Source organism: Biomphalaria glabrata, chromosome 1, assembly GCF_947242115.1.
Source record: "Biomphalaria glabrata chromosome 1, xgBioGlab47.1, whole genome shotgun sequence".
Classification (NCBI taxonomy): domain Eukaryota; kingdom Metazoa; phylum Mollusca; class Gastropoda; family Planorbidae; genus Biomphalaria; species Biomphalaria glabrata.
Window position 1 is genome coordinate 63,829,958 of NC_074711.1, and position 27,748 is coordinate 63,857,705.

General features: G+C 39.0%; 1 protein-coding gene across 2 annotated transcripts in view; it reads left to right on the forward strand.

Moving 5' to 3' along the window:
• The first annotated feature begins 716 nt into the window (after positions 1-716).
• Positions 717-27,748, forward strand: part of LOC106072568 (neuropeptide FF receptor 2-like) — a 61,881-nt gene continuing 34,849 nt past the window's right edge. Inside the window, exons 1-3 of one of the 2 annotated variants that reach the window (XM_056007469.1) lie at positions 717-942; positions 22,707-23,413; positions 24,409-24,646. In XM_056007469.1, the coding sequence (XP_055863444.1) occupies positions 22,803-23,413; positions 24,409-24,646 (849 nt within the window). In that variant the 5' untranslated portion in view covers positions 717-942; positions 22,707-22,802. Of the gene's footprint in view, positions 943-19,999; positions 20,383-22,706; positions 23,414-24,408; positions 24,647-27,748 lie in introns of those variants that run through there. The other variant, XM_056007478.1, reaches the window with a different exon arrangement.

A 27,748-nucleotide genomic window follows, 5' to 3' on the forward strand; every position in this document is an offset into this window, starting at 1 on the left:
ATGCAATGGAAAGCGTGCAAGCGGCAAATGTCATTGGTCGAATACGGCAGAAAGTCAGTATTGTACAAATAAGCATAACAATAAATTATTAAAATTGAACTGAATAATTCAGACAATAATAAGATACCAGATTAAAGATGTTTTCTGTTACTGTGCCTTTAAGTCATTGGTTTACATGCAGGACTAGATGCATGACGCGTAGGAGGTAATCATCTTCTTTTTGAAGTAAAGTCTGTATTATATAAGATAAGATAAGAGATAAACCGTTCAAATATCTTGTACTACAAAATACATCTTATTGTATAGTTGGCAACATGATCTTTTTAGCGTCCTTGACATTGTTTAGAATCGAAATCCCCAATTCTGACGTAAAGCCCATTCATGGTGTATTGAAGTTCTGCAACTGTCTGTGACCTAACGAGTAGCTGAGACGAGGTTAGAACATTTAAAAGTAAGAAACTAACACTAGCAATGTCTTCGATTCCTAAGATGAAGGATAACTACGCAGACCCAGCTGCAACCTACACTCTTTTTCACTAAAAGAAAACAGTGAACCATAAAACGGTGAAGATGACATTAAACGTTGAACTATCTTTCATAATGTCCATCTTACTATGAAATCTATCTGTACACTATCAACAGGATGAAATTTTTTTTTCAACGAACAGCGCGCCTGCACGTGAGCCAGCTGAAGGTGAGTATAAAACTGCTCGCTCGGGGCTGTAAAATGTCTGTACTTTGTCTATGCCTAGAGGAAGAAGATTAAGAGAAGGACGGATTGGTCAATCAAGGAGTTGTGCGCTGGAACTCTTTGAACGCGTTCTGTCTTGGAGTGTTCAGAATGTAAAGCATGTTTTTATAGTTCATTCTTAAAGTCTCTGTGACTAGAGGTATAACATAGCTCATCACGCCTCGGTTTGGAATCTGGATTTAGTGACACAGGTAACCTAATTCTTGTTTACTTTTGTGTGATCAAGTCATTTCAATTGACATGTCATGTATTGGTGTTGTTAGTAGAGGTTACACTAAAAATCTCTCTCTCTCTCTCTCTCTCTCTCTTTCTCTCTTTCTTCATTTCAATTATATAAACTGCTTAACAAGATGACTATTTAATGTAAGAAAAAAAAAATCAATGACATTAAATGTACAAGTTCTCTATTTCTGGTTTACTACTTATGTCTTGGTTTTAAGATTTATTCACATTATTAAGTGCATTTATTAAGAACCTTGCGGAGGGATGATGAGTAGATGAAGCCTTCAAAAAGTCCTACCCAGGGTCTCCACTTTCTAAAAGTCGGCAATCTATCTATCTATCTATCTATCAATCTATCTATCTATCTATCTATCTATCTATCTATCTATCTATCTATCTATCTATCTATCTATCTATCTATCTAATAGTATCTATCTATCTATTTATCTATCTATCTATCTAATAGTATCTATCTATATATCTATCTATTTAAATATCTATCCATCTATCTATCTATCTATTTCTCTCTATAGATCTATGTTCTGGTGAACAGTTTCAGTAGATCAGGATCTTCTGTTAGTCTGTGAGCCAGATTGCTCTACATGGTCTAGTGTTACATGCGTTAAACATGTCGCTGGTGTCACTGCTCATTAAGACTTGCGGACAAACTCGGTAACTAGCGAAACAATAAACAACTTGGACTTAATGAATTCCAAATGTAGCATCAGTTGCTACTTGCTACACGGAGTCTGTTGAGTAGTAGACCAACATTTTCATTCATTCTTTCGTCACCTCTTCTCTCCCCCTCTCGCTCTAGTAACTCACTGGTCTTGTTTAATTACCTGGTTAGTCTAGATCTAGTCTACTCCCCGGGTAATCTCCATGCCTTCATCTGATAAACTCTAATGCACCAACACACACACTAAGTTCTAACAGTCTAAAAAACGAGATTCCAGAGTCTCCGAACTTACATAGCCTGTAGTTCATTTTTCTGTTGGGTTTGATGTTCTGTTTAGTAATCCATTTGATGTAGCGTCTTTCTCTCTCTCTCTCCCTCTCTCTCTATACTTGTCTTTTTCTCAATCTCTTTCTTTCTCTTTTTCTTTATCTACTCCAAACCTTTCTTAATGATTAATCTCCCTCGCTCTCTCTTTCTATTTCCCTTTCTTATTCTCTATTTTTTCTCTCTCAATCTCTTTATGTCTCTTTCTCAGTTTTTTTTTCTTTGGTGTGTCTCTCTCTGTTCTTTTTCTCTCGGTCCCGCTCTCTCTCTCTTTTTCTGTCTCCTTCTCTCCCTCTCTTTCTACTGTCTCTCATGACCTCGAGACGTCTGCTTTGTTTAGCGCCAGCCAGGTTTACACTTAAAAGAGTCTTGATGCAGACATTGAATTAAAACATTTCGGGCCCTCTTCGCGACGTCATCATATTGACACCTGACAGCAAGTTGACATGTTTTGTTTCATGGGCAGAAGTGAAGGTCAAATGGCTAAAACATTTCAATAGTTTCATTATATATTTTCTTTCAAAAAAAAAAAGAAGTTGCCAGCGCTAGTGGTCAGAACCTACATAAAGTTTATCACAATCAATTTAACACTAGAATCATGAGGTTCGTATTTTTATGCTGAGATATGTAAGATATTTAAAACCACCACTTTATACTAATAGGCCTTTATATATGACATTACAGCACAAACTATAGCCGAAACATACATATAAATAAAGGCACGTTCCCTATTCCTAATGTTAGGGAACATTCATAGAGGTACATTTTCATGCCTAGCGGTACTAGATCATGGAACAGGTTGCTTGTATCAGTCAGAAAACAAAACATTGATACAGAAGAGTTTGTGTCTAACATGTCAGACTGGGTAACACATTGCTACACCCTGTGGCATAGGCATCACTTTTGAAAACGCGTGAATTTGATTGTCGCCCCCTAGTGTTTGTTTACATTTGTTAGACTGTGTACTGACCCTAGTTCGTGTTTGTGATCTCTACTATGTGTGTAGTTGTTTCTCATTCAGTGTAATAAAGCTTTGAATGGAACATGGTTTTGTTAGTGTTGAAGTACGACAAAAACAAAATGTCTGTGTAATTTATAACTTACTAGTCGACCGGCGGCGTAGCATACGCCGCTATTTTGCAGAGCAGGCCTTAGATGACCGCAGTGGGCCCCGCACTTTCGTAGGACCCGCGCTAATTCTATGTGTATAAATTATTAAATTAAACCATTGTATAACATAACAGATTTATGTAGGGAATAAAATTTTCATGACACACTGTATTACTTCGCTACCAGCAAGGCTCGTAAAGTTCGTGGGATAACTCTATCCGCAGAAATAAAAGAGTGATCTTTCCTTTACTTCTTCTTCTAGTCCAAATTCTTGAGGGAAGAAAAGAATTATATATATAGATAATGTCGACACATTGTATCGTGCTGATGGAAATAAAAACCAATCGGATTGAGTAGGTTCTTAGTCCTGACTGCTCACGTTGTAATACATCTAGGACTAGACTGAATACGTTGAGTTGTAATACATCTAGGACTAGACCGAATACGTTGAGTTGTAATACATCTAGAACTAGACTGAATACGTTGAGTTGTAATACATCTAGGACTAGACTGAATACGTTGAGTTGTAATACATCTAGGACTAGACTGAATACGTTGAGTTGTAATACATCTAGGACTAGACTGAATACGTTGAGTTGTAATACATCTAGGACTAGACTGAATACGTTGAGTTGTAATACATCTAGAACTAGACTGAATACGTTGAGTTGTAATACATCTAGAACTAGACTGAATACGTTGAGTTGTAATACATCTAGGACTAGACTAAATACTGTACATGATATTTAGTGGAAACATATTTTGTTCACTAAAGTTTGTTTCAGTACTTGACTTTCAACTCGGCCAGCTTTGTAATTCTGCACCTGTTATTACAAGCATATTAAATATTTATTATAAAACGATGTGGCAGACATTTCTTCTAGCCAGTAGAGTATAGACCTTAAGCTGTGTATCAGTTGTCACGTATAAAGCACATAATATTCTATATATGTATAGTCTTAAATCGAATTAAAACAATGTAAATTGGAAACTTTCTTTGATATAAACTTTTGCTTTTTGTTTTATATAGTCTACATTTATGTATTTTAAGATATAACTTCTTGTCGAATTGCAAAAATTGATAAATTACAAATTTGAATAAGACTTTTACTGCCATTAGTGCCGGACTTAGGTAAGTGGAAGCCCTTGGCAGGACTATCGTTTAGGCCCCTACCCTCTTCAAGCTTCAGTATAAATGCACTTTATAATAGTAATAAATGAAAAGCAAGTCATGAGTGTGAAGAAGAAAATACATGTCTTGTCAATTAAATCTCATTCCCCTAATTGTCTTATATTTGGCACTCTTTTTTTTTAAACAATTTTATATTTGAAAAATTGAGGCCCCATTAAAGTGTGAAGCCCTGGAAGGCTTTACAATATTGGACTATCGAAAATCCGGCCCTGAAAAGTCACAGTCACTTCTTTCACAAAAAATACCTACATCAGTATCAGCAATCTTTTAGTTTGTCGTTCTACTTACAGCTATAAGACTTGCGAAAAAAAAATAATTTTAAATTGTTTTCAGCTGTCCGTCTGTCACGTTTGAGCTTCAAAAAAACTAAAATCTCTCTTGAAGATTTGATTCCACCATTGACTGTCTCTTGTTCAGAATAGAAGCAGCTACTACTGTTGGTTTTGTTTGAGTGAACTCTTTTGTTGCTGTTTTAGTTGGATCTATTTCTGGAGACGACTTTATGTTAAGGAAGATATCTCTCTTTGGATAGTTTATATGTTTAGATAAAAATCTATATAGAGTTTTATATGTTATGTTGAATATCTATAGAGACAGTTATAGCACTTATAGCATGCTCAGAGCGCTTTTTGGTCCAATCTCATTTATGGACCGGTGGGGGGGAGGGGGTATCGAACCTCGAGCCCCCTTCTAGGTAGCCAAGCCAAGTTCAAGCGCACTTGGCCTCTCGACCACGCTTCCATATAGAGAAAGTGTATATGTTATGTTGAATATCTATAAAGGCAGTTTATATGTTATGTTGAAAATCTATAGAGGCAGTTTATATGTTATGTTGAATATCTATAGAGACAGTTTACATGTTGTGTTGAAAATCTATAGAGACAGTTATATGTTATGTTGAAAATCTATAGAGACAGTTTATAGGTTATGTTGAATATCCCTCTACATATGTCTAGGGCATGTCTATTGATTTCGCTACAGAACTTTAACACCTCAAACAACTTACTTAAGACTGAGCAGTTTCCTTGACTGCAATTTTTTTTTCCAGCTAAAATGTAAATAAAAAAAAGCAGGTGCGACGTTAACTTTTGTTAGCATTAACTCTATTTATAGCTTTTTTTTTAACATTTGTGGTTACCTTGTTAAAATAATTGTTACTTGATTCTACCAACATTTTCACACTGGGTTTGAAAGTATGTTTTGAATGAATTCGATTGAAGGTTGAATTAGAAAATTGAGTTAGAAGATTGAATCATCAGATTGAATTAGAAGCTGGCTTTGGATATTTTAGGCACGTGATATTTGAGTGGTGGTTGATGGCTGGTGGGAGTAAGATTTGCTCAAGGTGTCAAGGTCGCAAACCATTTTAATATTTGATTGAACCAGTGCATGTTCTGAAAATTATTAACGTATCACGTGTTTTTGGATAGAATGCTTTGATTGGTTAGACAAAATACTTAAAGTACTAGGTCTAGACGCAAAGATTTTGATTGGTTGGAAAATTAAGGAAACAGCCCAAAGTACCCAAGAGAGTTTTGGAAAAGTAATACATGGATTTAGAAACTAAATGAACCTCTGAGAAGATGCAAGTTTGTCTGTCACATGGATTTCTTTCAAATTATCAACATTAGTTTCAACTAGGCTTTGTACCTTGCAGTGTGTTAGTTAGTTGACTCAATTACTTTGTACCTTGCAGTGTGTTAGTTAGTCGACTCAATTACTTTGTACCTTGCAGTGTGTTAGTTAGTCGACTCAATTACTTTGTACCTTGCAGTGTGTTAGTTAGTCGACTCAATTACTTTGTACCTTGCAGTGTGTTAGTTAGTCGACTCAATTACTTTGTACCTTGCAGTGTGTTAGTTAGTCGACTCAATTACTTTGTACCTTGCAGTGTGTTAGTTAGTCGACTCAATTACTTTGTACCTTGCAGTGTGTTAGTTAGTCGACTCAATTACTTGCACCAAGGGAATGAATTAAACAAGTCTAATCAACTCTAATGACATTTGTGATTCAACGTGTCACGACAATCAACAAGTATGTGCACTATACAAGTATTACAAGAGAACTGGGAACTACAATCACACATCTCTCTACTCTACAGACACACATCTCTCTACTCTACAGACACACATCTCTCTACTCTACAGACACACATCTCTCTACTCTACAGATACACATCTCTCTACTCTACAGACACACATCTCTCTACTCTACAGACACACATCTCTCTACTCTACAGACACACATCTCTCTACTCTACAGATACACATCTCTCTACTCTACAGACACACATCTCTCTACTCTACAGACACACATCTCTCTACTCTACAGACACACATCTCTCTACTCTACAGACACACATCTCTCTACTCTACAGACACACATCTCTCTACTCTACAGACACACATCTCTCTACTCTACAGACACACATCTCTCTACTCTACAGACACACATCTCTCTACTCTACAGACACACATCTCTCTACTCTACAGACACACATCTCTCTACTCTACAGACATCTCTCTACTCTACAGACACACATCTCTCTACTCTACAGACACACATCTCTCTACTCTATAGACACACATCTCTCTACTCTATAGACACACATCTCTCTACTCTACAGACACACATCTCTCTACTCTACAGACATCTCTCTACTCTACAGACACACATCTCTCTACTCTACAGACACACATCTCTCTACTCTACAGACACACATCTCTCTACTCTACAGACATCTCTCTACTCTACAGACACACATCTCTCTACTCTACAGACACACATCTCTCTACTCTACAGACATCTCTCTACTCTACAGACACACATCTCTCTACTCTACAGACATCTCTCTACTCTACAGACATCTCTCTACTCTACAGACATCTCTCTACTCTACAGACATCTCTCTACTCTACAGACATCTCTCTACTCTACAGACATCTCTCTACTCTACAGACACACATCTCTCTACTCTACAGACACACATCTCTCTACTCTACAGACATCTCTCTACTCTACAGACACACATCTCTCTACTCTACAGACATCTCTCTACTCTACAGACACACATCTCTCTACTCTACAGACACACATCTCTCTACTCTACAGACACACATCTCTCTACTCTACAGACACACATCTCTCTACTCTACAGACACACATCTCTCTACTCTACAGACACACATCTCTCTACTCTACAGACACACATCTCTCTACTCTACAGACACACATCTCTCTACTCTACAGACACACATCTCTCTACTCTACAGACACACATCTCTCTACTCTACAGACACACATCTCTCTACTCTACAGACATCTCTCTACTCTACAGACACACATCTCTCTACTCTACAGACACACATCTCTCTACTCTATAGACACACATCTCTCTACTCTATAGACACACATCTCTCTACTCTACAGACACACATCTCTCTACTCTACAGACATCTCTCTACTCTACAGACACACATCTCTCTACTCTACAGACACACATCTCTCTACTCTACAGACACACATCTCTCTACTCTACAGACATCTCTCTACTCTACAGACACACATCTCTCTACTCTACAGACACACATCTCTCTACTCTACAGACATCTCTCTACTCTACAGACACACATCTCTCTACTCTACAGACATCTCTCTACTCTACAGACATCTCTCTACTCTACAGACATCTCTCTACTCTACAGACATCTCTCTACTCTACAGACATCTCTCTACTCTACAGACACACATCTCTCTACTCTACAGACACACATCTCTCTACTCTACAGACATCTCTCTACTCTACAGACACACATCTCTCTACTCTACAGACATCTCTCTACTCTACAGACACACATCTCTCTACTCTACAGACACACATCTCTCTACTCTACAGACACACATCTCTCTACTCTACAGACACACATCTCTCTACTCTACAGACACACATCTCTCTACTCTACAGACACACATCTCTCTACTCTACAGACACACATCTCTCTACTCTACAGATACACATCTCTCTACTCTACAGACACACATCTCTCTACTCTACAGACACACATCTCTCTACTCTACAGACACACATCTCTCTACTCTACAGACACACATCTCTCTACTCTACAGACACACATCTCTCTACTCTACAGATACACATCTCTCTACTCTACAGATACACATCTCTCTACTCTACAGACACACATCTCTCTACTCTACAGACACACATCTCTCTACTCTACAGACACACATCTCTCTACTCTACAGACACACATCTCTCTACTCTACAGATACACATATCTCTACTCTACAGACACACATCTCTCTACTCTACAGATACACATATCTCTACTCTACAGATACACATCTCTCTACCCTACAGATACACATCTCTCTACTCTACAGACACACATCTCTCTACTCTACAGATACACATCTCTCTACTCTACAGACACACATCTCTCTACTCTACAGATACACACGTGAAAACCTCAACACTGTTTGATGTTGATCTGTAGCGAAACAATATTCTCTTTTTTTTTAAAATCAATACCATATAAAGTCAGTTCTCTGACTATACGAGTTAACTGTTGTTACGAGCCGTTAGCGAAATGACATCATACTATGAAATAAAATAAATAAAAAAATATATTTGTACTTTCTGTTTCAAACGTATTGATCTCCTTCTTACCTTTCTCGTAGTTTTGTTTTGTTTGTTTGTTTGTTTGTTGTTGCTGTTTGTTGTTGCTGTTTGTTTGTTACTCTATTTGTGTTTGTCCCTCACTGGCTCTTGTAGTTTTCTCTGGATCTCTCTTTTATCACTTTCTTTAAACACTTCATCCTCGCTCATTCTCTCCTTCACTCCTCTCTGTCTTTATTTTTTTCTCTCTTCTCTGTCTTTTTATGTGTGTGTGTGTGTATGCCTTTCTTTTTTTGAAGCTTTTTTTCTTTCCCGCGCGTTCTCTATACTTTTCTTCTCTTTTTCTCTCGCGTTATCTCAACCTTTTTCTACTCTCGCTCTCTGTCTCTCTCTGTCTCTCTCTGTCTCAATTTCTATTTATCTCTCACTCTCTCTCCCTCTCTCTCTTTCTCTCTCTCAGGTATGAATGTCTTACTACTCTTCCAACGCCAGGTCCTTGTACTTCGCATGCGCACTAGATGCTGTGGAACTGTCTTTCAATTCCAACGTAATGAAAAATAAATTAACGAAACAATATTTTAAAGTCTATTTCTAAAAATAGACTTATTTTAGAGAGCGTGATACAAGGAACTACTCCACTCTGATGTTTATCATTTATGTTTCCAAGGTGTATATAATGTGTATGTAATTCCTTCCACCTGTTTTATTTCTTTACTCATTACCTCTAGTCCTAAAACTACTCAAGTTCTGAAAATGTTCCAGCCTATAAGATGATGTCTAGATGTAAACACAATCTCCTGTTCTTTGAATGAGATTAGAACAACATTGTAGACGAAATGAAGCTGGTCAATTAGCAACCTTACGAAGGACATTATTTGATGACTATAGAAACTTCTAGAGGAAATGAAGCTGGTTAATTATCAACCTTACGAAGGACATTATTTGATGACTATAGAAACTTCTAGAGGAAATGAAGCTGGTTAATTATCAACCTTACGAAGGACATTATTTGATGACTATAGAAACTTCTAGAGGAAATGAAGCTGGTTAATTAGCAACCTTACGAAGGACATTATTTGATGACTATAGAAACTTCTAGACGAAATGAAGCTGGTCAATTAGCAACCTTACGAAGGACATTATTTGATGACTATAGAAACTTCTAGACGAAATGAAGCTGGTCAATTATCAACCTTACGAAGGACATTATTTGAGGACTATAGAAACTTCTAGACGAAATGAAGCTGGTCAATTAGCAACCTTACGAAGGACATTATTTGATGACTATAGAAACTTTTAGACGAAATGAAGCTGGTCAATTAGCAACCTTACGAAGGACATTATTTGAGGACTATAGAAACTTCTAGACGAAATGAAGCTGGTCAATTAGCAACCTTACGAAGGACATTATTTGATGACTATAGAAACTTCTACTCGGGGCCGAATTTAAGTAAGCGGAGGCCTCTTGTAGGCAGGATTTTTTTTTTGAAGGACCCTACACTTTTTTTCGAAAGCTTTATTTTATATAAATACACTTAATAATAATAATAAGAAGAAGAAGAAGAAGAAGAAGAAGAAGGCTTGTCTTCGAGTCCGAAAATTAATGAGGAATGCAGATTAATAATAATACTTATTTCTAAAAGCATGCCATATTTTAAAAGAAGGAGTGCTTGTAAATTTAATCTCATTTTTCTTCTTTAAAAAAAAAAAGAATTAGTATGCATATTTTAGTAAAAAAAAAAAGATATTTTTGAGTATTTTTGAGTTTGCGCCATGGGATGACATATTGCATTAAATCCGGAACTGCAGAAGCGCGATAGAAAGGTCAAGATGAATACATTATTACGGATTATGTGGCTAGCTTACACACTAAAGTCTGTAAAACTCTTTTATAAAACGTAAGACGATCACTTTGACATGACTTACTGCCACTTGAAGTGACTCATTCATCCCATCAGCCCATTAGGTACCAGCCTACTGAGCATTGGCATTTCTTTGAGTCTATGATGCTTGGAACTCAAGGCCTAAGGAAGCTTGTCTCCATCTGCCTGTCTGACCAAACTTCTGTCTGGGGAAAATCCAAGCAGATGTATATTATTACATCCTTATAACCGATGGTTCATATCCCAAGGCACTCGGATTAGAAGCGAGGCCAATGGCCGAGCACATCAGGGAAACAACAGGGAAACTCCCCCATATTCGTTCTCTTCACCACATCAGCCGTGCAGGTGTCTGCCATAAGAACGGTTCTTTGAGGAACGGTGTGTGGATAGTGACATGCTTGTTGGGGCTTTCTTCCATCCTCGTTAATGCAATGGACTCGGTCGTTAGGCCACTCAGGGATTTCTTTTTTTCCTTCCCTCCTAGCTGAATGAGCCACTTCAATACAGACAAACAAAATTTCTGAAACGTTTCTCGCCCTCCCTGAACTCTACAGAATTTTCATTGCTGATTGATCTGAACTGTCAATGTGTGTAGGCCACTGACCCACGGCCACTAGTTTGATACCCCTAAAACAATTGGAATAGTTGCCATTCGTAGTAGCCACGTCTTGAGCCTGTGCTCTGATCACTTCTGTCTATTAGGTTTTTGTTCATTTCTGCCCCCAACCTTTTCCCCTCACGGGCCTATATAAATCTCCGATGCATGTGTCAAAGGGCACATCGATTGTAAAAAATCGTTGAATTCAATGTGTTCGATTCTCTTCGGCTTCAATGTGTGATTAATGATATACTTATTAGTCTATAGAGTTTTGAACTAAAACGACAAGATAAGGATAATTGTAGATTAATTTGATAAGGAAAAATAAATTGCTCATTATTTTTAATAGGTATAATTTGGAAAGGCCTGAAGAGGGCGGGGTAACTAGGGAGTGAACAGTTTACTGAAAGAATACTTAAGAGAAAAAAAAATTGAAAAAAAAAAAAACAGCTAATAGCTCTAAACTTCGTTTAAATCCAGAACTTACGGTACAGAGTTACAATTTGAAATGAACTTCTTGCATTGATTTTATTGAAGACCACACCCTTAGATGAAATTTGACAATTGTCTTGCATTCAAACGACAAGTTTTTAATACATATTTTGTGTGTGTGTGTGAACAAGAAAAAACAACTTGACTCTAACTGTGACTCTAACAAGTAGGCCTATAGTGTGTGCTGTGTGAGCGTTTCTAATCTAAAAAAAAATAAATATGTATGACCTTTCGCAAATGACACCAAGCGACCTTGACCTTGTTGATTTCTCACTGCATAGAATAGATTTAATTAGAAAAGCTCATTTGTCCATAGAGCATGCATGTTTACAAACATCTATATCATGGCGTGGGAAGCTGTACATGCCACCTAGTTACATGTTACCCTCAAATGGGAAAATTTACCCAGTTTAATTAGTTGTGTGAGTGTTTTGAGAGTTTTTGAAATTTAATAGGTTACCTTTATTTTTAAATTGTAAAGAGTTAATTTTGTTCTCTTTCTCCATCTGTCTTTCTCTCGCTCTCTCTCTCTCCCTATCTCTCTCACTCTCTTTCTCTCCCTCACTCTCTCACTCTCACACTCTCTGCCTCTCTCTTTCAAAACAACATAGATATAGAAGTAGCCACATTGAAGAGTAACTTGTAGTTTCTATACATGGATAAATATGCTAGGATCTGTCCTTCCATTAAGCAGCTGCGTAAATCTGACCACAGCTTAATCGGACCAACCTCCTATTGGGACTGAATCCTAAGGTACCGAAACATTTTTGTAGCATAGAAAATGTTTTCGTAATCTGACAAGCCGGTTATTAAAATGATCATGTACACAAGTGGCCCGATTAACAGGTGTGTGTATTAAAGTATCTCCTCCTATGTCTAAAGATTAGCACAAACGTAATTCCTATGAGCAGCATGTTAAGATGAAAATGTGGCATGTGCGATAAAAATTGTTGAGAGAGAGATTTGCGCCTCATCACTCTCTCACCACTTGCCAGCTACATCCAGTGGCGGAATAGGGTCCAGGTAGCTGGAGCTGCTTTGGGGCACTCCAAACATTCCACAACATTGCTAGGTGACGCCTGATAGCCCAGTTAGTCCTTTTCCTCAATCATTTATACACCAACAAACTCCAGCCACTAACCCAACGTTGATTACATCAATATATCTTTACAACTGTGCACGGATCAGCTGGCGCATATATTGAGCGAGCCTAATGATCCGTGCACGGTGCAGTCATAAAGATTCCCGTCCCAGTTCTGTCTGTAGCTAAATCTAGGATAGTGGAGCAACTTAATGTCAAAACAACGCTTGCCCCGAGACAGTACTCACCCAGGGCAATACATTAAGAAGTTAAGAATTTCATATTAAAAATGTAGTTTACAGCAATGTTTATAGTCCAACAGGGTCAGAAGTTAAGTCGTCCTCTTGTGAGTTTAATTCGTTTAGGAAATACGAGAGGGGGGAGGGGGGGGACTAGGTCTACAAAGTGTTGAAAAGGTGAGCTTGGGTCAGGCTGACACTGATAGTTATAAATAGAGGGCCTTCCATTGTCGTTTGGTCTAAAATTTCATTAATCTTTATTTTTTCTCTCTCTCTCTCTTTATCTCCATCTCTCTGACAATCCCTCTATCTCTTTTTTTCTCCGTAGATGATAGATAGTCACTCAGACGTGGATATATAGACTTAATGATTGGTGTATTGAGTGCTGGCACCTGGGGGACAACCATACGCATGGAACGACATTTTATCGTGACCTCCATATCGAAGGCGTCAATTCTATCCCTCGGGGTTCCACGACCTCAACGTCACATAGATAGATAGATAGATAGATAGATAGATAGATAGATAGATAGATAGATAGATAGATAGATAGATAGATAGATAGATAGATAGATAGATAGATAGATAGATTCTCTCTATTAGATATTTTCAAAGGTAAGTAACTTACTGAATTTTAAACCCCTGTCCTCCAACTTCTACCCAATCTCAAAGTGCACCTCAAGTAGGCAATCTTTTCTAATTATCGTTCCTGCTCTTTCATTACCTCTCTTCCAGTTTCTTTTTCTCTCTTCGAATTTCTTTTTCTCTCTTCTTTTACTTTTTGTTGTCTTCTTTTTCATTTCTATTCCAATTTCTAGTTTTCTGTCTCTCTCAATCTGTCTTTAGTTCTTGGTCTATTGAGTCTCTAGTTTTCTGTCTCTCTCATTCTGTCTTGAGTTCTTGGTCTATTGAGTCTCTAGTTTTCTGTCTCTCTCAATCTGTCTTTAGTTCTTGGTCTATTGAGTCTCTAGTTTTCTGTCTCTCTCAATCTGTCTTTAGTTCTTGGTCTATTGAGTCTCTAGTTTTCTGTCTCTCTCAATCTGTCTTTAGTTCTTGGTCTATTGAGTCTCTAGTTTTCTGTCTCTCTCAATCTGTCTTTAGTTCTTGGTCTATTGAGTCTCTAGTTTTCTGTCTCTCTCATTCTGTCTTTAGTTCTTGGTCTATTGAGTCTCTAGTTTTCTGTCTCTCTCAATCTGTCCTTAGTTCTTGGTCTATTGAGTCTCTAGTTTTCTGTCTCTCTCAATCTGTCTTTAGTTCTTGGTCTATTGAGTCTCTAGTTTTCTGTCTCTCTCAATCTGTCTTTAGTTCTTGGTCTATTGAGTCTCTAGTTTTCTGTCTCTCTCATTCTGTCTTTAGTTCTTGGTCTAATGAGTCTCTAGTTTTCTGTCTCTCTCAATCTGTCTTTAGTTCTTGGTCTATTGAGTCTCTAGTTTTCTGTCTCAATCTGTCTTTAGTTCTTGGTCTATTGAGTCTCTAGTTTTCTGTCTCTCTCAATCTGTCTTTAGTTCTTGGTCTATTGAGTCTCTAATTTACTGTCTCTCTCAATCTGTCTTTAGTTCTTGGTCTTTTGAGTCTCTAGTTTTCTGTCTCTCTCAATCTGTCTTTAGTTCTTGGTCTATTGAGTCTCTAGTTTTCTGTCTCTCTTATTCTGTCTTTAGTTCTTGGTCTATTGAGTCTCTAGTTTTCTGTCTTTCTCAATCTGTCTTTAGTTCTTGGTCTATTGAGTCTCTAGTTTTCTGTCTCTCTTATTCTGTCTTTAGTTTATTGGTCTATTGAGTCTCAAATTTTCTGCCTCTCTCCCATGCTCTTTTTTCTCTCTATTTTTTTTCGCTACCTATTTTCATTCAAAACCATTCTTGTCTTTCTTGTATCTATTTATTTCTTCTTCTTCCTCTCTCTCTCTCTCTCTCTCTCTCTCTCTCTCTCTCTCTCTCTCTCTCTCTCTTGCATGCTCTCTTTATATAATGTTATATATTTGTACTTTCCTGACACTGGAGAACCGATGTTTAAATTTGAGCCTGGCCTGCAGATGACCTCAGCATCTGTTTAGACATTGTTCCGATCTGCAGCTATTGGAACCCCGGATTCTAAAGAGACTATTAATAGTCTATCCAGGAACAGTGCTTACCTTGCCACAGCCCGGTGCTGAGAGTGAGGTGGTGGTGGTGCAGCCTGGGAAGGGGACGGGTCATAACAGATGGAAAAGAGAGACACGATATTCACTTAGGAACAACAGGAACATGAAACAGGGGAACGCTGGGATATTGATACTGGGTGTGAGCACAGCTTTATGGGGCCGTTTGGATAACTTTAGACTGACGACAGCTTCTGTTTCTTTTAATCTCTCTATCTTTCTCTCTCTCTCTCTCTCTCTATCTTATTTTCTCTTTTTTTCATTCAATCTCTTTCTCTATTCCTCTGTGTCTTTCGTTCTCTTTCTCTCTCTCTCTCTCTAATTAAACAAACAAGTTGTATAGTATTTCTCCATTACTAAGCCTTGTTAAATGTAAAGTATAGTGTCAATTTCGATAAATCTTCACCTATCCCTGAGTCAATCGAGCCGATGCGACCCCACACATTTCAGTAGCGAGATACCCGTGGGCCCGGGTTCAAGAATTTGTTGTATGTTGGTGTGCCCCCTTCAATATATAAATTTACATTCCGAAAACACATTTATGATAAAAACTATAATCTAGTTCTATATTCATTTGGTAACAGCTAATAAGTTTAGCATTTATTTACCACAATTTCAATGTTGTTGCCTTCTGGTAGCAAAGTCAAAAACCGTGTAAGTCTCATCGCACTAGGGCACCGTGTTGAGAATTCTATTCTCTGATAACACGGACAAGGAAAGCGGCAGTTCTTCTCAGAGTTTCTCTGTCTCCGTACAGAGCCAGCTCTTCATGCAAACCAGTTTTTGCTTCACTCAAATGGCCATGTTTAGGGTGTAGTGTTGCGCACTCGTAAAGGATGTGGTTTACTGTCTCGACGTCGTCCTGACAATGCCTGCAGCGAGAATCGAAGTTTGGTTTAAATTTAGCAAAATAGGCACCGATTGGACAGTGTCCCGTTCTGTACCTAGCTATTGTCACCTGTCTTTCCCTATTCAGCTGCTACCATTCGTACGATTTTGAGGGCCCTTTTAAATTTTGCCAGACTTCCCTTCCCGTATTACCGTTTTCCCAGCTTTTGCACCATTTATCTCTTGCCCATTCGTCCACTATCGCACGCACCCTGTTCAAAAGTCTGTGGCTCGTCCACAGGGTCCAGCTTTGTGCCGAGCTTGGCTAATAAGTCAGCCTTCGTGTTACCTTCGACCCCCGCATGTCCAGGTATGTATTGGAATGTCGTCCGAATTTCGTGTTTTTCTTGGAGGCGTCCCACGCACGCCAGTGTTTTTGCCAGTGGTTCCGGGAGCGTATTGACTGAGCTTTCAATGGCTTGTAGGCTCGACAGAGAGTCTGTAAATAGCACAATAGGACTGGGTTGTGCTGTTTTCTCGTTAAGTCGTCTTCAATGTACTCTACTGCATTTTGTATTGCTACCATTTCTGCTACGTAATTGCTCTTGCCAGAACACGAACCTAGAATCTCATCGTTTTCGATCGAGCCAGGGAATCGAACCACCACACCATACCCAGAGGTTTTTTGTCCAAGGTTCTCTCTCGTGGAACCATCTGTGTACACCTTAATGGAGTCGGCTGGGTACTGGGCGATAGTTTTCCTGGCTGTGTTTCGTAGGACAGTTTTTGTGCATTTCTTGTTAACTTCTGGCTCAGTCAACGATTTCCTCACCTCCGGGATTCCAGGAGTATTCACCGGAGAAGAAGCCCCATGCAGAGCGAGAGCTGCTCTGTTCTGGGGTAAATCGACTTCTTTGGACAATTCCCGCACCGAGTGCATGAAAGAGTTCCGTTTCAGCCGACTTCCGCCCTGCCAATTGTCGACCAGACTTCTGACCGGGCAGCCATCTTCTAGCCGTTTGAATTTTTCATAGGCAATCATAACGGCTCGCTCCCTTCGTAGTCTCAGTGGTGGGAGATTTGTCATGACCTCACATGCCGCAGTTGGCGTCGTACGAAATGCACCCCAAAGGAGTCTAATTGCTTGGTTCTGCACTGAGTCCAGCCCCGCTAGAGACGTTTGTGAGGCATAGACTTGTGCAAGAGACGAGTACTCCATCCTCGACCTTACCGCTCCAATGTAGAGGGCCCGTAACACGTTCGCTTTGGCCCCCCACTTGGTCGTGGCTAACCGCTTGACTACCTTAAGGCTTTCCGAGGCTTGTTCTCGTACCAGTCTCACATGGTCGGACAAACCCATTTTAGCGTCCAGGGTGACTCCCAGGTATTTCGGATTGGCTTTCATTTTTAGCTCAGTACCATTGATTGAGAGAGAAATCTTTTCTTTGTAGACATCTTTGCCAAGAGTGAAAAGGGTCCAGACTATTTTCGCACAATTCACCTCCATATTCCACAACCGTGTGTAGCAGGAAATCGTGACTAGGTCACGTTGGATTACCGCAGCTAGAGCGGCTGCGGATCTCCCAGTTTTCCAGATCCTTTGGTGATCCCGGCCTCCTCGCGGCGGACCTTGGAAACGCCTCTAACAGCGGCCAACGAGGATCCCCTCCGTCCACGGTTTTAAAGGCCAAGTGGATAGAGCTTGCAAAATCCAGGATGTCCAACCCAATGTGTGGGTGCCTGGTTAAAAGCTGGATTAGGGTGCGCCGGAATGTGAGGCGCGCCCCATAAACGCCGTAGGCTCAAGAAAGTACGTTCCCAGATGTACGACATTGCATCTAGTCGCCCCACTGATGGCGAACTCTCTGGCGGTGGGAGAAACGAGTCTAGACAATCTCTCATTATACCACAAGGTATTCGCGGCAAGCGTGACATTGGAAGCTAGCCCAGTGAACACGAGTTTCTGGGTAGGTAGCATTGATCCCATCTGAGGAGATCGAATCCAACAGTCTAACATGCAACCAGTTTCGCCCGCACTCGGGTTATTTCACTCATAAGTCAAAAACCTGTACTGTTTCTCGTCCAATGGAAAGAAGAGCAAGTGAAGCCAATCTGCTAGGTGTCCTAGAACTTCTGAAATATTTTTGTATCAAACGCAACTTGGAGAATGATCGCTCTGCTGAAAAACTGTTACAGGCAAAGTGATTTGTGGATAAACAACTGAAACATGTGGACCATTTTGTTTTATGATCAAATGTGATGGAATAGAGAAACGATGCCAACGGTAGTCGGTAAAATATGTTGCTTTTGAAAGTACTCTATGATCCATCAATCCAAGTGCAAAGAAACCCCTGCGCGTCATGATTGCTACTCAACGGAGTGTGGGCCCCTAGTGGTCGTGGGCCCAGGTTCATTGAACCCCCTTCGCGCCATGGATGCTACGCCACTGCCACACATGACCTATTGACCGCCTTTCTCCATGTATCTTTGTCTTTTATCTTAAATAGAATCCCTTTCAATGAGACGCCCGTCTATTCGTCAATGTTATCTTCCTATCGCTTTTTCTGTCTGCCACTTTTTCCTGGTACTGTTCCCTGTAGGAAGATATTTGCCAACCCTGATGACCTTGTAATAGGAACATAAAGTTGTTTTTAATTGCGTTATTGACAGTGGTCAGCTGGTCGACGTATAGCCCCATTGTCGTTGGGGTCCTGGTTCGAATCTCCTCACTGTGATGCGTTCTTTGTAGGTGATACACAGTATCCTTCTACTCCATTGCTCTAGTTCCTCCTCTCTAGTTCTGCAGTTAGCAAGCATACAAGAATGTGACCATGACCAAGGTCTGTCTGATTTCAGTGGCTAAGGCTTTGTTTTGTCTTCCCATATGATCTAGAGTGAATCAAGAGCATCCTCGATTATCCTTTCAAAGAAAATATTGAAATGTGGTTGTTAAAGTAAGCAGTCGCGTGGTATGGTAGATACTATTCACCGCACTTTGTTTTTGTATTTCAATACATTGTTAGTAACTCAAGTTGACTAGCTCAACACTCTCACTCTTTTAGACTTTGATTTGAGCCTCATTTCTAATGACAAACTCCGTCCAATGTATGACTAATCATGAAGTAGTTATTACCAAAACGTGTTGTTTTGTATTCTTTGAACACGTGACATTAGACAACGATGACATCACTTGTCTCCATGCACTATACGAATTTGACTTTGCTTGCCTAGCACTTGGATTAAAAAAAAAAAAGATTGATCTAAAAGTTGTAACAATACTTTAATTTTATTTAACTTAAGGGTAGAACTGTACATTTACAGACACTGAACTCTCAATCATGCAAGATTTATTTCCCTTTTGATATCGAAAAAATCAACATTAATTAATTGCCTCTTTTTAATTAATATTTGGATTCATTCGTGTTGTCTTAAGGACAATGAAATAATTGTGTTTCAACTTGATGCGAGAATGGGAAGTGCAGAAAAAGAGCGTGCACACAATTCGTACCAGACAGACAAACAGACAGACAGAGTGGATATAAGCTTTGTAAACAGAAGAGAACCACTGACTTGAGTCATCTATCCCATAGTTGTACAAGTTCTGCTACTGCACATTGAAGTCCAACTGACATAGTTGCTGCCCAGCACAATTCCATCAATCAACACACGCCATGAATGCCAACACACACACACCTAATCACCGCTACCAAAGCGAATGCACACACACACACACACACACAAATACACACATACTAACTACAGATTAGCTTCTCTTATAGATAACTAGAGAGAAGTGAAGTGTGTGTCTAGTGAAGGGGGGGGGGGCGAGAGAAACTAAAGACATGAAGCATAAACTCTGGCAGGAAAACTTTGTTGGTTTCATCTTGTTGTTCGGTAGCAGCAGATTTGACCGCGTGACCTCATTGACCACTCGCACGAGATTCTCACGCTCTTTATCCATGTGTGCTTGGTGTGTTATTTTCAGAGAATGCATGCATGTGTGAATTCGTACGCGCTAACGTGTGTAAGCACGCGCCTCGAACATCTAGATCTTTGAGTGTGTAAGAACAACAACTCGAAGGATAAGCCCCACAGTTGTAACTTGAAACAGATTCGTTTTTACTCTCTACTAGAGATCAAGTTTGTCATTTAGTGTGCCACTAGTTGTTTTTTTTTTTCTAAACTTGGATTAAATGTGACCTACGTATCATTTGTAAGTATCTTCCATACATTCACACTTTCTGTCTGTCTTTAGCTGATTATGAATAACTCGCTGTCAGATGAGACTGATCTGGTATGTAGGCCCTAAGTATGTAAACTGTAAACACTTAAATCAAACATTCACTTACTAATCTTACCAATGTATCAGCGGGCCCTCTTGTTCTAAGGCAGGCAAAGTGTGATCTGTGTCTAGCAACAATCACATGAATAAATTAAGTAAGCAACTTGAGTTTATACTGAGTTATTACACTAGAAACTGAAGCTATTTATCTAGTCACCTGACAGGGCCGGCCTTAGGCAGATTTGACCGATTTCTCCAAATTGGGCCCGGGCCTGGCTGGAGCCCTGCAATTTACATTTCGTATATCACTAAAGTACTAGTCATGGCTCTAGTCACATGCTTTTAAAGGTGTATGTCTTAAAGGGTTAACATACGAAACCGCCTTGAATCCTAGTGTAGACTGGGATTTCATCTTTATTAGATTTATTAATTTTTAATTTAATCTTTAGGGCGCCTCAGAGTCCGACCATCTATAATGGGCATCGGAAATTAGTTTCGGAAAAAGTAAAGGCGGTTGATCGTTATGCTGGCCATGCCATATGTCCCCCCCCCACCCCCCGTTAACCGTGGCCCACTGAAACAGATGACCTTTACATCATGGTGCCTTAAAGATCGCAAAGAAAAGTATGGGGAACTTTACTTACTTTTTTAACGATTGACTTCACTTTAATTAACCCACTTTAATTAACCCACTTTAATTAACCCACTTTAATTAACCCTCTTGCGCCTATTGTATTTGAGTTGCTTCCTATGCATATTGTATAATAAATATTAATATAATGATCTAATGAATAGTAATAGGTGTTAGTGTTTAAAAAAAATATTTGAAGATGGGCATCGCCAGCATCCCTTACATTGGGATCAGCAATTTGTAAGGCCGGCCCTGTCATCTGTAGTGACGTCACATAATGCTTCGCCATTCTTGATATTATGCAATTTTCTCATTTGCTATGTCTTACATACCTGGTCGAGTGGTATGAGCTTCGAATTGTCGTCCGATGGTCCTAAGTTCGAACTCTGCCTGTCGTCATTAATTGACGTCCTACAGAAGGTTTGAGCTAGGACGTAATAATCAGTTCGGAAGGAACGTCCGAAACTTGTTTAAAAAACAAAACATATACGTTATCATCTTGTCACGTGATGTTAACAGGTACAAGCAGGTTTAGCTGTCTGCACACCGTCATTTAAATGTCCTAGTGTTACCTTCAATGAGTGCCACCCAGTCACAAACAAACAAACAAAAACGGTCAAAAATAGCGATTGATATGGTAGCTACTGACCAGAAGTTGTCCTTGTGAGTTGACAGTACAAATAATACTTTAATCTAAATGGGGAACACTACTTTGTTTGTTGTTTAAGACTATCCTTATGATAGCCTCTAACTTAGTTGTTAATGTAACATAGTTAAGATCTTTAATCTTGGAGCTCTATTCCATACCGGAAGTTATTTTTGCTGAGTTAATATTTGACTCATGAATTAGGCGAGTCAAAATGTATGTGGAATTCAAGCAAATATAACTTTAAAAATACTTTAAAAAAAAAAAAGATGATGACCTATAAAGGGGGCTAATTCAGCTTATACCACCACTTCAGTCAATTTCTTTCCCTTGTTCGAGATACCAAAACAAAATTATTTATTACTAATAGCACATTGACTAATTGGTCGATTTTTTAAATTCTTGATTTGTCAGGTAAAAAAAATAATTGTGCAAAATTTCAGCTTGATCTGAAACTGGGTGTGGGAGAAATAACGTGTACAAACTTTTTTACCAGGCAGAGTGAATTGATATAAGTTTAAAAAAAAAAATAGAAAAAAATGACATGGATCTGGGCCTAAACAGTTTGCTGAGAGATGGAAATTAATGAGTGACATCCGATCAATGTTTCCTTTACAACGAGAACACAGATAAAAGTCTTTCAGTTCATTGAGAATTATCATAAGCTATGTTCGCTGAAGACAAAACAATGTCATTTCGGAGAAAGAGGCTAAAGCAACTTTAAAAAAAGATAGTTTTAGATTTTAATAACTATTTTAATAGTTTAAAAATAAAGATTTGTTGAAATAAAAAAAATACATCATTAATTAACAGCCAATAGCTAATTCAACGAAAAATTAAAATGGTTTATATTGGCTAATGCGCTAATAGATTAGATTCTCTTCTATTTCTTGTGTCCACGCCAAAACAAACTATATCCATTGAATTCGGCAGCACAACTCTAACGTTACATTTTTTTGTCCTCTTTTTTATTTTAAGGAGCTTTCATTGTAGAAACTCTAAACGTAACAGAAGAGTGCGTGGAATAGTGGAATCCATGGATACAAGATAGAGCTCGCTGATTGGTTTCTAACCATGCAAGACCTTGGCCCTAACCACAGCTCGTCGCCCAACGACTCCGATACTCATGGATTTGAGTACAAGTGGAGTACCGAGTTCTCCTACCTCCTGGCCACCATCAACATCATCGTAGCTTGCTGCATCGTCTTCGGCAACATCATGGTCTTGCTGGTCATCCTCCGCCACCGGGGCATGCGCACCCGCACCAACCTTTTCCTGGTCAACTTGGCCGTGGCTGACCTCTTCGTCGGCGTCTTCGCCATGCCTTTCTCCATCACGACACTCCTGAAGCACGAGTGGGTGTTCGGGGACACGGTGTGCCTGTTCAACGGCTGGATGAACAGCTTCTGCCTGATCACCTCCATCCACACCCTCATGTACATCAGCATCCACAAGTATTTCTCCATAGCCCGGCCGCTCAGCAACCCTCTAACACTGAGATACATCGTCATCATGATGGCCGCCGCCTGGTTCTGGGCAGCCGTCTGCTCCACCATGAACATCACAGGCCTCAAAGTGAAGTACAAGCCTGGAACGTCACAGTGTGGGCCGAATTATCCAAATGATCCATTGACCTACTTTATCCATGTTATTATCCAGATCACAGACCTCATAATTCCATTTATGTAAGTAATGTTCACATGCTGTGGTAACTAATTGTTTAGCATGTCGCCTACTTTAGTGTGAGGTTACTCTAACACTACAGACGATGTAAAGGGCTTTAAAAACACGCTTCAAACAGCTATATACAAAACTTAATTTCAAATAATGTAGTTCAATTTAAAGTTTTAGTGATTTCTCGATTAATAAACAGAACGTTACTCTGTTTAATTTTTTGAATGCTGATTATCTTTTCATAATTACATGAGTGGCTTATTGAGGAAATTTAATTAGCTTATTTTTATATTGGGTTTTTAAGTTTCAAGGGCTGTAGTCAAGAAAAGTTTTACTGATTTGTTTCTATACATTTTAAACAAAATATTTTTTTTTATTGAAAACTAAAGTAGAACAAAACAAAAGCTAATGTAAATACTGTGGAGACATGCAGCAGAAGTGAATTCACTTCTATATGAAGACACATGTTACCATGATTTCTTAAAAGGCGAGACTTCTTAAAGGGCGGACATCAAAACGGAAGAAGTGTGAATCATTGAAACAAACAGATTGGTTTAATTATGGTTTTCTCTTTCAGGTGTTCAATTATGAAAACTCACTGGTCTCATTTACGCCCTCATTAAATTCACATGTCTCATTTGTGTCCTCAGTAATCTCCCCTGTCTTATTTGTGTCAGCAGTAATCTCTCCTATCTCATTTGTATCAGCAGTAAACTCAACTGTCTCATTTGTGTCCTCAGTAAACTCAACTGTCTCATTTGTGTCCTCAGTAAACTCAACTGTCTCATTTTGTCCTCAGTAAACTCAACTGTCTCATTTTGTCCTCAGTAAACTCAACTGTCTCATTTGTGTCCTCTGTAAACTCAACTGTCTCATTTTGTCCTCAGTAAACTCAACTGTCTCATTTTGTCCTCAGTAAACTCAACTGTCTCATTTGTGTCCTCAGTAAACTCAACTGTCTCATTTGTGTCCTCAGTAAACTCAACTGCCTCATTTGTGTCCTCAGTATACTCATCTTCTGCTACACTCGTATTTTTCAAGAAATCCGCAAATTGTCCAAAAGACTTCGCGCTCACTCGTCTGCTGAGGATCAGGATATCATTGCTCAAGAAAAAGGCGTAGCTGTCACCATGCTGATCGTCCTGGCAACATTCGTCATCATGTCACTCCCCTACCTGGCCTACGCCAACTACACAACCATCAGGCGGGACAAGAAACATTTTTCTGGCTACCTGAACCCAGTGGTAAGTAGCCTACATGTTATTAAGATGCTTACAAACGCCGGAGAAACAATACAGCTAGGAACTAAACTTCTAGGAACTAGACTTCTGGGATCTAGGATGTCTGAGATTTAGGCTGTCTGAGAACTAGGCTGTCTGAGAACTAGACTGTTTGAGATCTAGACTGTCTGAGAACTAGTCTGTATGAGAACTAGACTGTATGAGAACTAGACTGTCTGAGAACTAGACTGTCTGAGAACTAGACTGTCTGAGAACTAGACTGTATGAGATCTAGACTGTCTGAGAACTAGTCTGTATGAGAACTAGACTGTATGAGAACTAGACTGTCTGAGAACTAGTCTGTATGAGAACTAGTCTGTATGAGAACTAGTCTGTATGAGAACTAGACTGTCTGAGAACTAGACTGTCTGAGAACTAGACTGTATGAGATCTAGACTGTCTGAGAACTAGTCTGTATGAGAACTAGACTGTATGAGAACTAGACTGTCTGAGAACTAGTCTGTATGAGAACTAGACTGTCTGAGAACTAGACTGTCTGAGAACTAGACTGTATGAGAACTAGTCTGTCTGAGAACTAGTCTGTATGAGAACTAGACTGTATGAGATCTAGACTGTCTGAGAACTAGTCTGTATGAGAACTAGACTGTATGAGATCTAGACTGTCTGAGAACTAGACTGTCTGAGAACTAGACTGTCTGAGAACTAGACTGTATGAGATCTAGACTGTCTGAGAACTAGTCTGTATGAGAACTAGACTGTATGAGAACTAGACTGTCTGAGAACTAGACTGTATGAGAATTAGTCTGTATGAGAACTAGACTGTCTGAGAACTAGACTGTCTGAGAACTAGTCTGTATGAGAACTAGACTGTATGAGAACTAGACTGTATGAGATCTAGACTGTCTGAGAACTAGTCTGTATGAGAACTAGACTGTATGAGAACTAGACTGTCTGAGAACTAGTCTGTATGAGAACTAGTCTGTATGAGAACTAGACTGTATGAGATCTAGACTGTCTGAGAACTAGACTGTCTGAGAACTAGACTGCTTGAGAACTAGACTGTCTGAGAACTAGGCTGTCTGAGATTTAGACTGTCTGAGAACTAGGCTGTCTGAGATTTAGACTGTCTGAGATTTAGACTGTCTGAGAACTAGACTGCTTGACAACTAGTCTTCTGGGAACTCGTTATCACAACTTATTTTCCCACACTTGGCTTAACATGAACATTTAGAATATATTCTGGTAACAATTGAAAAGTGGGATGAATTTGAATTTGACGACTTTATTTCTTGCTATGTATTTAGACGTCTTCCTCTTTACACCATCTCTTTTTTTTATTCTAGAAACTTCTCTTCACAGAAAAATGTTAAATTAGACTTTAGAATTCGTCAAAAATCATTTCGTACATTTTTTCCCCGTGTTAAATGTTCATGTTCGTAATATGTGTTCATTGGTTTAAACTTTGATTGAATTAAATTTGAGATTAAAATAAAAGAAAGTTACAATTTTACAGCTGAACTGTATGTCAAAGTTTGAATTAGAATAACATTCTCATTTCATCAACTACAAACTAAAACGTTGTCTATTTACATGTGGGGGGGGGGGGGAGGGGGCAGAAAATTATATGCCTTTTTTTTTATTTCCTACTTGGCATGAAAGCGCCAAACATTTAATAGAATGCTGGATTTTGTACTTTGACGGTAACAGCAAAAAAAAAAAATTATAATAAAATAAATGTGTTAGAATGAATTGATGCGTTAAAAGGAATGGATGTGTTATAAAGTAATGAAGTATTGAATGTGTATAATAGATATACATTTTACTCACTTTATAACCTTGTAGTTTCCTAACAAACATCGCAATAGCAAGTCACCAAAGTCTATGTTTACATCAATATTTGCCAAGAGGACGAAGAAAGTAAATACAGATAAGCATGATGTCAGCAGTGGCATAGCTAGGAATTTGCCATCCTTTGTGGGCCCGGGTTGGGGCTTGAACTCTTTGAGGGCCCCTGCATTTTGCGTAATATTTAATGTGAAAACAATTTCGAACACTCATTTGTATGGCCCCTTAAAAATGGAGGCCATGGGTATTTTCAAATTCTCCTCCTCCCCCACCCTAGCTACGCCACTAGGTCTCAGAAAGTTTGACAGACCGATTCCAGTAAGCAGTTAGTGCTACACTAGATATGATTCTGTTCTAGTGTTTCATGTTTAAATCCGTCTGACCTTCTTCTCATACTAAGGAACATTTCGTGTTCCCTCGTGTATTTTCTTTTATCTGAACTGTAAGAGAATACAAGGTGTTCTAGTCTGTCCTAGTTTAGTGATTGGCTGAACTGTAAGAGAATACAAGGTGTTCTAGTCTGTCCCAGTTTAGTGATTGGCTGAACTGTAAGAGAATACAAGGTGTTCTAGTCTGTCCCAGTTTAGTGATTGGCTGAACTGTAAGAGAATACAAGGTGTTCTAGTCTGTCCCAGTTTAGTGATTGGCTGAACTGTAAGAGAATACAAGGTGTTCTAGTCTGTCCTAGTTTAGTGATTGGCTGAACTGTAAGAGAATACAAGGTGTTCTAGTCTGTCCCAGTTTAGTGATTGGCTGAACTGTAAGAGAATACAAGGTGTTCTAGTCTGTCCCAGTTTAGTGATTGGCTGAACTGTAAGAGAATACAAGGTGTTCTAGTCTGTCCCAGTTTAATGATTGGCTGAACTGTAAGAGAATACAAATTGTTCTAGTCTGTCCTAGTTTAGTGATTGGCTGAACTGTAAGAGAATACAAGGTGTTCTAGTCTGTCCTAGTTTAGTGATTGGCTGAACTGTAAGAGAATACAAGGTGTTCTAGTCTGTCCTAGTTTAGTGATTGGCTGAACTGTAAGAGAATACAAGGTGTTCTAGTCTGTCCTAGTTTAGTGATTGGCTGAACTGTAAGAGAATATAAGGTGTTCTAGTCTGTCCTAGTTAAGTGATTGGCTGAACTGTAAGAGAATACAAAGTGTTCTAGTCTGTCCTAGTTTAGTGATTGGCTGAACTGTAAGAGAATACAAGGTGTTCTAGTCTGTCCTAGTTTAGTGATTGGCTGAACTGTAAGAGAATATAAGGTGTTCTA